Source organism: Pyrus communis, chromosome 17 (genome assembly GCF_041283825.1).
Source record: "Pyrus communis isolate YQ-2024b chromosome 17, ASM4128382v1, whole genome shotgun sequence".
Classification (NCBI taxonomy): Eukaryota; Viridiplantae; Streptophyta; class Magnoliopsida; order Rosales; family Rosaceae; genus Pyrus; species Pyrus communis.
The window spans coordinates 1,737,100-1,749,881 of record NC_142581.1 but is presented as its reverse complement, the minus strand read 5'-3'; the positions used below and the strand labels follow the sequence as shown (position 1 = coordinate 1,749,881).

The 12,782-nt window shown below is 38.0% G+C and overlaps 2 protein-coding genes across 8 annotated transcripts; one reads left to right on the top strand and one right to left on the bottom strand.

Annotated features, from left to right (window-relative positions):
- The first annotated feature begins 1,703 nt into the window (after positions 1-1,703).
- LOC137708157 (protein MICRORCHIDIA 6) lies at positions 1,704-9,007 on the top strand. Of its 7 annotated transcripts, none has more exons than XM_088689495.1 (21): positions 1,704-1,726; positions 2,634-2,841; positions 3,779-3,853; positions 3,944-3,978; positions 4,376-4,454; positions 4,557-4,646; positions 4,735-4,810; positions 4,966-5,044; positions 5,299-5,433; positions 5,661-5,759; positions 5,845-5,931; positions 6,012-6,188; positions 6,724-6,816; positions 7,195-7,249; positions 7,355-7,466; positions 7,680-7,918; positions 8,012-8,115; positions 8,202-8,281; positions 8,507-8,549; positions 8,635-8,664; positions 8,757-9,007. In XM_088689495.1, the coding sequence occupies exons 2-21, from the start codon at positions 2,640-2,642 to the stop codon at positions 8,820-8,822; spliced, it is 1,956 nt and encodes a 651-aa protein (XP_088545621.1). In that variant the 5' UTR covers positions 1,704-1,726; positions 2,634-2,639; the 3' UTR covers positions 8,823-9,007. The 7 variants fall into 7 exon arrangements, with proteins under 7 accessions (XP_088545621.1, XP_068303266.2, XP_088545625.1 ...); XM_068447165.2 differs by having other exon boundaries at positions 1,714-1,924; XM_088689500.1 differs by lacking the exon at positions 1,704-1,726 and adding an exon at positions 1,762-1,835.
- LOC137708156 (pentatricopeptide repeat-containing protein At2g13600-like) lies at positions 8,779-11,294 on the bottom strand. The gene has a single exon (XM_068447164.2). The coding sequence runs from the start codon at positions 11,260-11,262 to the stop codon at positions 9,064-9,066; it is 2,199 nt and encodes a 732-aa protein (XP_068303265.2). The 5' UTR covers positions 11,263-11,294; the 3' UTR covers positions 8,779-9,063.
- Between the last annotated feature and the right edge of the window lie 1,488 nt (positions 11,295-12,782).

Genomic DNA, 12,782 nt, shown 5'->3' with positions numbered 1-12,782 from the left:
GTAGGATTATAATCCTACTTAAGCCAATCCCTTCTAAGAAGATGTAACAAACGCACCCTAAAATTTATAATTTATATTCTACTACATACATATTTCAAAATTTAAATCTATTCAACAGTAAATACTCCCAACTGGCATTCTATATTTGGGTTTATGTAGAATTGCAGACTAGACTGTCATTTCACAATTGAATTTTGTTTTTGCTTATTTTGTCATTTCGACAGCACAAAGTCTGGGCCGTGTGAATTAAATGCGACAAAAATAAAGTATTACGCGCTGGCTGGTGGTGGTCATCCCACTTTTGGCAGTACCTGCCATTTTTTCATTTGATTTCCTTTTTTCTTTTACTTTTTTTGGCTTAATTTTAACTTGGACTACATTTGCGGGAATTGAATCTCATCCGGATCAACTTTACGAAGATTTTAGGGATTTAGGATTTCTATACCTTAATCATTCATCATGTATTATACGGTTAGAAATTATTTGATTTTTTTATTTAAAATTAAATATAAATAGTATTTAACCTCACAATGTATGATAAATGACTAGAATGTAATAATGTCTATAATCTCCACAAAGTAAATCCAAAGATGATCCTCTTCCCATATATGGCCAGTGAAAAATGCAAAAATAGTAGCCTCTGTTAGGTGCTATCAAATTCTCAGAAATATGTCAACTTCCTTTTCGCAAATTGCTTTATTTACTTTCCTCTTCTAGCTTTCTTTTATCTTTTTCTCCCTGCCGGCCAAAAATTTACAGACATCAAGAAAGAAAGTAGAAAAAAATATGAACAAAGCTTGACCGCTCACAATGAACAGCATCTCCTGCTAAAGAACTAATGTGACTCCTCCTTAGTTTGACGCTTAGCCAATCGTTTGGTTTGCGAGAAAAGAAGATTTCGAAATGAGAAATTGTGTAAAAATATGGTTTTTCGTTAAAATGAACAGTACTATGAACTTTTCGTTAAAGTTCTCTAAAACTTTTCATTTTCCATCTCCTAGGAGAAGACATACGAGAATTATTTCCCATAAATTTAATTTCTAGCCTAAAGGCAAATTTAGGATGTGATAAATTACCTATATGAATGATTTGTTACTATTCATTCAAAGAAAAATCAAACTATTTATATGAAGAAAGACGGATGAGTTACTATTCATGCACAGTATTTTCACTATTTATTTGAAGAAAATTTGTAAAGTAAATAGTATTGCTACAGTAATCTTTTGCTTATAAAAATGAATGAGAAGAAGGAGAGCTGACACACACAGCTCTGCGCAGAGAAGAGAAACAAAAGGAAGAGAGAAAAGAGAGGAAGAAGAGATTAGAAAATTTGTACTTCTATTATTTCAGATTATAAATGAACACACCACTGATGTTCTGATGACGTACTCCGTTCATTAACTGTAGAGAAATCTCGTAAAAACTCAAAAAGAAGGTACCCAAAAATAAACGAAAAAGCATGAGTGTCAAGCCTTTGCCTTTCTTCCTGTAATGGCAAATACGAAATAACAAAATAGAAAGGGGTCATGTTTCTCTTGAAAAGAAAAATAAAACTTGTTTAATTACCCTATAAAAAATAAAACTTGTTTAATTAATGTATAACTTCCATCACAAGGAAAGCGAAGGGCGTCAACTTTGGCATGTACCTCTGCTTTTTCCGTACACGATACACACTTTTTTATCTCCCACTAAACCTTCATGCTTGTCAACCGGAGTTTTTCATTTGGTCTTTCTCTCTCTCTCTCTCTCTCTCTCTCTCTCTCTCTCTCTCTCTGTCTTTCTTCCTCTCACTACAGTCTTCCACTCAGCCCCTCATTCCATTTGCGAACTTCCTGGTGAGCTATTGGGGGCCTTCGTTTCCTGGGTTTTAGCTGCTCAGACTTCTGGGTTTTCTTTCAAATCTTGTTTTCTTCCTTCTTTCCGGGTTGGGTTTCTTCCTTCTTCATCTTTGAACTTTTTCTGATGTGATTTTCAGTTTTGAGCTTTCTTCGATGTGGGTTTTTTGTTTGTGCAATTTTTCTACATTTATTTTTTGTTTTTTAAGCGCTAAGCTATTATTTATCATGCGTTTTTAGCAACTCCCGTTTCATCTTCTTATTCATGCGTGCTTATTTTGTGTATCTTGAGCTGGGTTTTGATTATCTTTGGTTCTGCCTCACTAGTCACTGTTATCTCTCTGTGTATCCGTTTCATGGCTTTAGATTTTAGCAATGCAGCTCACAAAATTTATCTTGCTTGATTCTCTGGATTTTTTTTTTTTTTTTTTTTCCGTCGGTGAAGATTTTGTGGGGTTTTTTTTTTTTGCTTGATGCTCTCTTTTCTGCATATATTACTCTCTTACTACGGTCATTGTTTGGCAACCTTCAATTTCATTTAGCATCACGTTGAAAGTAGTACTCCTCTCTTTAGTTGCATTAGAATTGTTGCGGCTGCTCATCCTCTCTTGGCACCGCCGTCGCTTCTTCTTTGCACTTTTTGTGCGCTTTTGGTTTGTTTGTAGGATATATGCATACATCTCTCACACATGTTTAATCAATATGATCCTAGTGAGAATTATTTGGGTTGCAGCCATTTTGTGCTAGGTTTCTTCTCTATTGGGTCCTGGATTTCACTCTATTTGTTTTGGTTTGCAGATCAGAATGAGCACTTCAGAAATCATAGATTTATGCAGTGATGATGAAATGGGCGAGTCGGGTATGGAAAACTGCAGAAGGGAGCCTGAGCCTGGCTTTGAGTCTGCACCCTCAGACTCGGTATGTCCAACACCGATTTGTAAGCAATTTTGGAAAGCGGGAGACTACGAAGTAGGGAAGGGAAAGGGGAACCAAGCTGCAAATCAGTGTAAAATATTTTACTGCTTTTATTGTATCTATTCATTTTGTTTTCTCTTCATTACTTTGTTTTGAACTTCTTGCATCACACCACCTTCTTCAATTGTGCCCCTTGCTTCAATGGCATTCCGCCAGGGCAATCATCTTTTCACATGGCAAATTTCATCGAAAGGAATCAGCAAAGAAAAGAAAAAGTCGATACAGGTCATTTGAAAAGCAAGAAAGTAGCACACTAGTAAAGGCACTCGATTAGCCGGCAAAAGCCCTCTCCTTAATGATGTTCTTAGCTTTTTAAAAAGGAATTTTTAGAGGTTGGATCAATAGCAATAGTAGACACGCCCAGATCCTTTGCAATATTCCGATTGCTATTATCATTGGGGGGCATTTTTGCTCACCACCATTTAGCGTGGTGTATGCTCACCACCCTATTTATCATTGTTAGATGAATTTGAATTTCGAGATTCGTGTAGTGGATAAATACAAATCTCAAAATTCAAACTTATCTAACGTTGATGAATAGGATGGTGAGCATACACCACATAAATGGTGGTGAGCAAAAATGCACTCTTATCATTGAGGTGTTTGCATTTAACCGTAATTGGGTATTTAAAGCTGTTAACTGGACTTTGAAGAGATTAAAAGTTGTAAAATTCATTGGTGTATTAAATTCCAGTTTTGACTCCTCTTGAATGGTTGATATGGAGCTGTCGAATTTTTTACTAGGAAGAGTAATTATCTGGGCTGAAAAATTAAGAACTAAAACATTTTCTGTTTGTGAAATGGGCAAGAAATGATTACAAAAGAAAAATTGAAGAACCCATATATGAAAAATATAGTTGCTTGCATGCTCCCATCAATGTTCTTGTCATGATTCCTACCTTTGTTGCAAAAAAATAAAAAAAATCTAAAATCTTCAGACCATTTTATTTACAAGTTTTGGTTTGCAGATGGAATAAACCGTATGCACATACATCCTAAGTTCCTTCACTCAAATGCCACTTCACATAAGTGGGCTTTTGGAGGTATTTTCAGTTTATATGTGTAGTTGGCTTCCCTTTTCTTGTTTCTCCATGTACCCCCTTCTTTGTGCTCTTTCTGATACTCGTTTGCAGCCATGGCAGAGTTGCTCGACAATGCAGTTGATGAGGTAATTGCCCAAATCCCCCTTACCATTATTATTCTGATTTCTCTGTTTTTGTCTTTGCAATGTTCATTAGTTCCTTTCCATCTCATGATTCTCTTCTATATTCTGGTTGTGGGAAATAGACAGAGTAAATTGATTAGGGAATCACCCTTGTGTTCGTTATTTTCTTTACACAATGTATTGATTGCTAGTATTCTTGCATTTGAATTTCAGTAGAAAGTTGGACGATGTGTCTTGTTTACCTGTATCGTACTTTGATTTCATTTGCTCTATTGCCTAAAAAAACAAAAAAATAATAATAACAAAAGGTTCTTTGAGTGTGCTTACTTATGCTACCTTTGATTTCTGTTTAACCGGGGAATACAATAATTTAGTAACAACCTTTGTCTGTGTGGATTAGATACAAAACGGAGCTACTTTTGTTAGCATAGACAAGATGTCGATCCCACGGCATGGGAATACAGCTTTGGTAATTCAAGGTAGGCCTATGAATCCTTTTTACCTTTTTTCCATTAATATATGGACCAGGACAACATCTCATATGCAATATTGGATTATGATACTTAATGGCCAACAAAAAGATGATGGTGGCGGAATGGACCCTGAAGCTTTAAGGCGCTGCATAAGTTTTGGATTTTCAGATAAGAAATCAGAGTTCACCATTGGACAATGTATGTATTGTACTTCGTTTTGTTCACTGAATCCTTTGCATGATATATTGTCTCCTTTGTATTAATTGGGAACCCTTTCGCCTTTCAGATGGAAATGGCTTCAAGACCAGCTCTATGAGACTTGGAGCAGATGTTATTGTCTTCAGTCGCCACATGGAGTCAAGGTCTGGCCCAAGAACATATGTTTTCACTTACTCTGTTTGTAGGACATCTTCCTTGTTATTAAATAACTATTGCTGGTATAAGTGAGAAAGAGAGAGAGACCGGTTTACAATTCAGTAAGTAGGGTTCTGTTTTGATTGGTTTATGACCTTCACAGGAAACTGACTCAAAGTGTTGGACTCCTTTCTTATACATTTTTGACTCGAATGGGCTACAACAAGATAGTTGTTCCAGTGGTGAGTTTGATTTCATAGCATCCCCTTATATTTTGACAAAATCTTCTGCAAGTTCACCCAAACTAAGATTGGTGATATTCATACCAAACTGTGGAGTCTACAATGGGTGAAATATTTTTAGTTTTTTTGTTGGTTCATCCAAATGGAAGGCATTGATCAACTTTGATAGCATTTTCAGTTTCTCTAACAGACCATTATAGGAATCCCAATAACTATTTAACTCAGAAGTCAGTGTGGTTCTTCCACTACTGCAGGTGGATTATGAGTTTGATTCATCAGCTGGAACATTTGGCCCCATAATTCTGCATGATGACGACCATTTTTCTTCTAATCTGACCATGCTGTTGCAGTGGTCTCCTTATTCAACAGAAGCGGAGCTGCTGAAGCAAGTAAGCCTGTGAAAATAATTTGTCATTAATCTAAGCACGAGACAAAAATCTCATGACAAAAAAAACTGCTGCATTCCTATGTGTTGATTCCCTTAAAGTAGATAGTGTTCTTTATTACAGAGGTTATTTAGACCCTACATCCCTGCATGTGTATACATGGATTCATGCAGACATGATATGCACTTAAGTCTATATATACGTGTGTGATTTATTAACCCAATTGTCAGTTTGATGATATAGGGGATCATGGAACAAAAATTGTCGTTTACAATCTTTGGCTAAATGATGATGGGGATATGGAACTAGATTTTAATTCTGATCCTGAGGTTATGTTCATCCCTTTTCTTCATTTCATTTACTTTGAATCAAATTGGACGCATTGCTACTGTAGTCTTGTTCTTGTTCTTGCAGGATATTTGTATTAATGGCGACAAAGAACTTGGCAATTTGAAACGTCATGTTCAGCATGTTGCTAACCTGTATCGGCACTCTCTCCGTGTAAGTATGGTGTTCACATGTTGAAGTTGACCACACAAAGTTTGTCTTTATTAATGATGGCCTGGTTTCATGCTCCACAGGCATATGCATCAGTCCTGTATAGGCAGCTACCACAGTACTTTCGGATAATTTTGCGTGGACAGGATGTTGAGCGCCGTAATGTTGCCTTTTATCTCAATTTTGTTGAGTTCATCAAGTATAGGCCGAAAACTGAAGGAACTATCAAGTATAGGCCGACAACTGATGGAAATCTGGAGGTTTGTGCCGTCTACAATACCTCCACACCTCCATGCTAATTTTTAGCTGCTACTAATTGCACCCTGTAATTTACCAGACACATCTGAACTTATGCATCACGTCAGTTTCATTTTTCCGTTAGTTAAAGCGGTTGACTTGATACTTACCAATAGAGCAAATTATACAGATTACATCTTTTCTTCTTACTACTACAGACAACATGACCATACATAATTCCGTAACATCATGAGGAAGTTGGTTCACTTTTCTTCTTAATAAAACATGTCTGAAGAGTAGTCGTGGACTCGAGTCTTCTAGTCTATGTGCGTAATGTGTATCCAACAGCTTCATGGTTCACAATTTTCTTAGGGTTTTAAACATTATACTGGTAGCTTATGGTTTGAGAGTTATAACTCAAAAAGTGGATCTGTATTAATAAAAATCTTTTGTGATCAGCAACTCTGTCTCAATCCTTTTCATCCCCACATGCGCTTGTGAGCATGCATTTTTTTGGTATCCAGTGGCTTTACCATGCGTAATTTCTTAAATTTTCAGCTTGAATATATTACCGCAATAGGTTTTTGGAAGGAAGCTGCACGTGCTAATATTCATGGTTTCAATATCTACCATCGGAATCGTCTGATACTGGTACTTTTTGCTCTCTTAAATTGTTCGTTACGCATGTTTTGGTAATAAGACTCACCAACCTATCTCTGATATTTTACATAGTGAAAAAAGTGTTGCTGATTTATAGTCAGTGAACTGCATTAACTATTTCTGCTACATGTGCTTTGTAACCTCCTTAGAACCCTCAATGTTCCGTGTAAGCCTTCAGTACGTAGTATAGAGTTCTCAACTATGTTTATGAAATGCCGTGGGATGGATTGCTGTTTGCAAATTTCAGGGAAGGAATGATACTATTATTAGATATGGCATTTGTATAAATTTGAGTATTGCACTCCAGGATTTATAACGACGGGGGATGTGTGCATGTAATCTTGTTCCTCATTCATTAATATTTTGCAGCCATTTTGGCGTGTACTTAAACAAATGACAGGCAGTACCGGGAGAGGAGTTGTCGGTGAGAACTCCTGACTGCACTTATCTCGTTCTCAAGATTTTGTTTAAAGGTGTATCTAGTTCAAATCGTTGTATGTGTTTGTTGATTTATGTGATAATATTGTAGGTGTCCTGGAACCAAATTTTATTCAGCCTACTCACAATAAGCAAGATTTTGAAAAAACTTCCCTCTTCCACAAGCTTGAAGATCGTTTAAAGCAAATGACGGTGGAGTACTGGTGTGACATTAATCGGATTTTTCTTAGTTCTGTAAATATTGTCTGGCTCAAGTTTGTATTACTTCAACTTTTAAAGAGGAAAAATTTGGTTCATAGAGCAGTTTATGAGCCTATAATTTAACTTTGCGAACTGTCATATATGAACTCCGGTGTCTATACAATGACAAAGAATTGTAATTTCCTGTTTGATGCATTTTCTGTTTACCTTGGCAGGAAGAAATATTCCAAAGTCGCCGGTTATCAGACTGTGAAAAAAGTTCGTTCTAAGAGACTGCGTCGTCCAAAATCACCTTCTTCAAGAACTAGAAATTCTTTGCACCTAGCTTTGTTACTGAATCAAGGTTCTCATGAAGCATCTACTGGTGCAGCGGGATCCTTAGAAGATCCCCAAGTCGCCGTATCAGATGCTTCATCCAGTGGACTGCCAATAACAGCAGATATCTCCTCAGAAGGTGAAACTATGCAGTCAATAATTTTTGAACGATCGGAAATTGCATTAATTTCATACTTTGCTTGTCTACTAAATCCGTTTCCTGTGTTAGCAGGAAACGTCAAAAAGAGGAAGGATCTTGATACGCCATTGGAACCACAACTTGCGAAAAGGCACACGGGACATGATGGAACTGATGTCCAGTACATTACTCAACAGGTTTGCTGAACCAAAAACTCAGAATCAAACTTATTACCGTAAGTAGCATATACTTAGTACCGGTCCTCGATGTATTTTGTTGGCAGTCTGAGAATAGCATCGAGAACACGAAGCAAATTTCACAGAAGATAATTTTGATTCGAGAAAACAGAAGGCTTCGGTCAGAGTAAGTAAAAAGCAAATACGGTAGTTCATCATATACGTAAACATTTCTAAGGATGGATTTAGGTGAGCTACTGGTGACTTTGGTTGCTGCATTTGTAACTTTAATCTGTAAACCACTTATGTTATTCCGACCTGGCTTCGCGGAAGACCAATTGTCTTGTCGAAGAACAATTCTGATATCTGTACATTATAATTTGCGATTTCTCAGTTCTTTTGTCACTTGCAGGATGCTCGCGGCGGAAAAACGGATTGAAGAACTTAACTTGAAGGTAGTTCAAGTTATGTTGCATTTAGTAATTTGGTATTTCATGTGGTTATTGTCTCTTAATTGACATGACATTGCAATTTGTGCAGATGCAACAACGTATGCGTGAACTCAAGGATGTACGTACGGCTCTCTCTCTCTAGATTTTTACCCGATTTGGGAGTTCATATATTTATGGTCGTTAATCGAGATGAAGTTATAATTGTTGCAGGAGCAGCGACGCGGAGGTGAACTGGAGAATGAACTGACTCAGTTTTTGATTCAATCATACGCATAGAGCAACATTTGTGCCAGACCGAGGCGAAGGAGGAGGAGGACGGTGAAACACTTTGTTTCTGTAGAGGTGACTGGAATTTACATAAACCCTAACCATACACACAAAGAATGCGGCAGTTTCTGTTCTTTTAGATTTGTATATTGCAGTAGAATCTCACCCCTAATGAAAGATATTTCCAGCTTGAATTAATCGGCGTTCAGTAGACGCTAGAGTACTTGTGGTATTTGGTAGATTCTCTTCTTCACTCCTCGATAGCCAGCATTTCGACTCGTAGAAGTTGTAACAGATCGTAAATCGCCGCTAACTGACAGTGAGATGCTTCTTCTGAATAAAAACAGTGGACTTCATTTCTCACCTCAACCCAACTGCATCCACCGCTCTTCTTCAATCCTCTATCCCTCATTAATCTCCTAATGTCCACAACATCGGTCCATTTTCCGGCCAAAGCGTAGACATTCGACAACATTATGCAGCCTGAAGAGTTCTTTTCTGCTAATTCTAAAAGCTTTTTGGCTGTCCGTTCCGCTATCTCCTCGCTTTTATATCTATTACACCCACTCAATAGAGCAGCCCATGCATTCCTCTCGGGTTGAAATGGCATGGATTTCAGAAGCTCTTCGGCTTCAACAAGTCGTCCTGAACGGGACAGCATATCCACCACGCAGGTGTAATGTCTTTCCTTTGGCTTTGTACCGTAAACAGCCTCCATCGAATTAAAGTACTGCAATCCTTCGTCGACTAAGCCGGTGTGAGAACAAGCGAAAAGAACAGATAAAAGCATGAGCTCGTTAGGAGCAACAATTGAAGTTCTTTTCATTTCCTCAAACAAAAACAGAGATTCTGCAGCAAAACCATTTTCTGCTAACCCCTGAATCATCACAGTCCAACTGATTTCATTCTTCTCGGGCATTCTATCGAACACACTCTTAGAACTCTCAATATCCCCAGATTTTGCATACATATCAGCTAGGGCCGTACCTACAAAAACATCATATTGAACTCCATGTTTAACTGCTTTCCCATGGAGGTTCTTTCCTTTCTCCAACGAGGCTATGCTCGCACAACCAGAGAGCACACTTGAGAAGGTGGATATGTTTGGAGTTTCACCACACAAAAGCATCTCATTAAACACTTCAAATACCTTGTCAAATTGTTTGTTCTCTAAGTAACCTCCTACCATAATATTCCACGATATATTGTTTGGTGTGGGTATGCTATAGAACAACACCTTAGCCTCTTCCATTTGTCCATTCAGACAATACCCGGCAACCATAGAATTCCATGAGACCACATTCTTCTCTGGAATCGAGTCAAATGCTGTACGTCCATCCTTAGTTTCTCCACACTTGCAGTACAAGTCGATAAGAGAGCTACTGATAAAGACATCTTTCTCGAATCCAATTTTCACAACGTGTGCATGGATGTTCATTCCCACTCTTAAAGCCTCGAGGGTGGCCAGCGTGCTAAGAATGCTAGCCAAACAAGACCTATTTGGGATGAATCCACTTTGAATCATCTGAAGAAACAGTTTCAAGGCTTCTTCCGGATGTCCACTTTGACTGTACCTTGCAATCATTGCACTCCAAGAAACTTCGTTTCTCTCTGGCATCTCATCAAAGATTCGACGCGCTTCTCTCAAGTCTCCTGTCCCAACATACATATCTAGGATTGCGGTCCAAGATACAACATCTCTCTTTTCCATCTGATCAAATACTCTCCTAGCCAAGGCCTTTTCGCCCATCTTCAAACATAATGTAATTAAGGAATTAGAAACCGATAAATTGTGTTCATATCCAGTCTTAACAATCAACCCTAAAACACTCATCCCCCAACCGATCTCACCAAACCCGGCACAAGCTCTAACAACAGAGGTAAATGTAACATCACCAGGCCTGACCCCAGAACCAAGCATCTTCAGGAAAAGCTTCAGTGCTTCAACATTCAACCCGTTCTGCACCAACCCGCTAATCCCAGCTGTCCAAGAAACCACATTATGAAACGGGTTTCTCTCAAAGTACCACATTGACTCGTCCACCCTTCCGCATCTCATTAACCCCGATATCAACGCAGTCCACGAAACCTCATTTCTTTCAGGCATTTCATCAAACAGGCGGCGTGCTTCGTTGAGATTTCCCCATTGAATGCTCGCATTGATCAAGCAATTATGCACCGTTGAATCAAACCCATCGAACCCCTTAACGATCTCACTAACTTCATCAGATTTTCTCGAATCCAAGTACATAATTAGAAGCCTGATGGCTATAAATCTCTCCGATGAAAGACCAATTTTGATCAGATGGCCGTGAAGGGCCATTCCGTCGGCGATGCGCCGGTTTTCGGTTAGGGTTTTGAGGAGGGAACCGCATGTTTGCAGGTAAGTTCTGAGATTTTTGCTTGCGAGAGTGCCGAAGAGGGTTTTGAATTTGATGGCATTTCTCATGCTGCGAGCGCGCGAGCCAACTTCAAATCAGCCGACTTATATAGTGAGTAGGCAAGACAGGAGAGAGAAACCTCGGACCATGGTTGACGTGTACTTGTGAAGTATCGACACGTGCCTCCAAGACACATGATTTCAAATTAGCTTGAGAAGAAATTTTTTATTTTGACGGAAATATAGATGGTACACCACGTGTTATTATATAAGTGATGAGAAATTTTATTTTTTAAATTATTAACTTTTTAACACACATATCTTATTATTTGTATAATGAAGCGCGGTGTACCACCTTGTGTACCGGTCACACTGAAAAATCTCTTTAGCTTGAGTTATTAAATAAAAAAGTTGTACGGTGATATGAGCCGAATTTCGGCAAAATATACCGAAATGGAAGAAAAAGTTCGGCGCATACATATCGAATTTGTTGAGAAGATTTCGGCAGTAGAACCAAGTCCCCATTACATCAACCCAATCTAAAACCAAGCAATATGTTCACGTCCAAACTCTAACCATTACATAATCGATTCAAGCAATGTATCTATATCCAACCCAATTTCAAACTAACCACTACGGGATGTTTCATTGATTGGGGACGAATTTCAAATTCGTATTTCATACGGCACGACTAAGGTTTGATTTCTGACGCTAATGAATCACACGATATGATTAGAAAAAGGCTAAAATATTTATGTAAATCTTTCTCACTTAAAAAATATAAAATGTCAAGTAACTAACTAGCCTTGAATTTGTTTGCATTACACACGCTCGTCCTCTCTTGCTAGCTTCGCTAATTCTACTCTATAACACGACAAAGTTAGTTGTCGATCCCTACCAAGGCTCAATGATTTAAAGGGTGTTTTAGTCTTCTTAGTTAATTTTGTCGCTGTTATATGATGTGAGGAAATTTCCATTTACTGAAAAATCTCAGATCATAATTTGGACTCAAAGGGGGTGTCGCAAGAAAGGAAATGCCAAATGGTAATCTTGCCCCGTTGTATCATTCTTCTACACATATTTTATGTCGGCAATGACCACAAGTCAATATCACTCGAATGTATCTTTTACTTTGATCAATCATGAGTAGGGGAAAACCGTGTTCATTTACCGTTTGTGAGAACAGTTATGAATTAATATCAAACGGTGAGTGATTAAATTTTTCTTAGCGTCTAGAGAACCGTTATAAATGATCAGTTATTGTTAGATTATGATTGAACAGTGAGTAACCAAGTTTTTCTTAGACCCTAGAGTTTGAGAGAACAGTTATGAATCTCAAGAAGGTCGGGGTTCCATCATAAAACCAATTGGCAATATAGGGAGTGGTCAAATTACTTATGAGCACATGCAATGTCTCACATTTTCCTAATGTGAGAGTGATACTCTCAACACACTCCTCACGTGCATGTAACGAATTTTCCAGCCTAGCAAGTGTGACTATTAAACTTCACATGCGAGACAAGTTGCTATGATACAATGAAGCATGGAGTTCCATCATAAAACCAATTAGTAATATGAAGAGTAGCTCA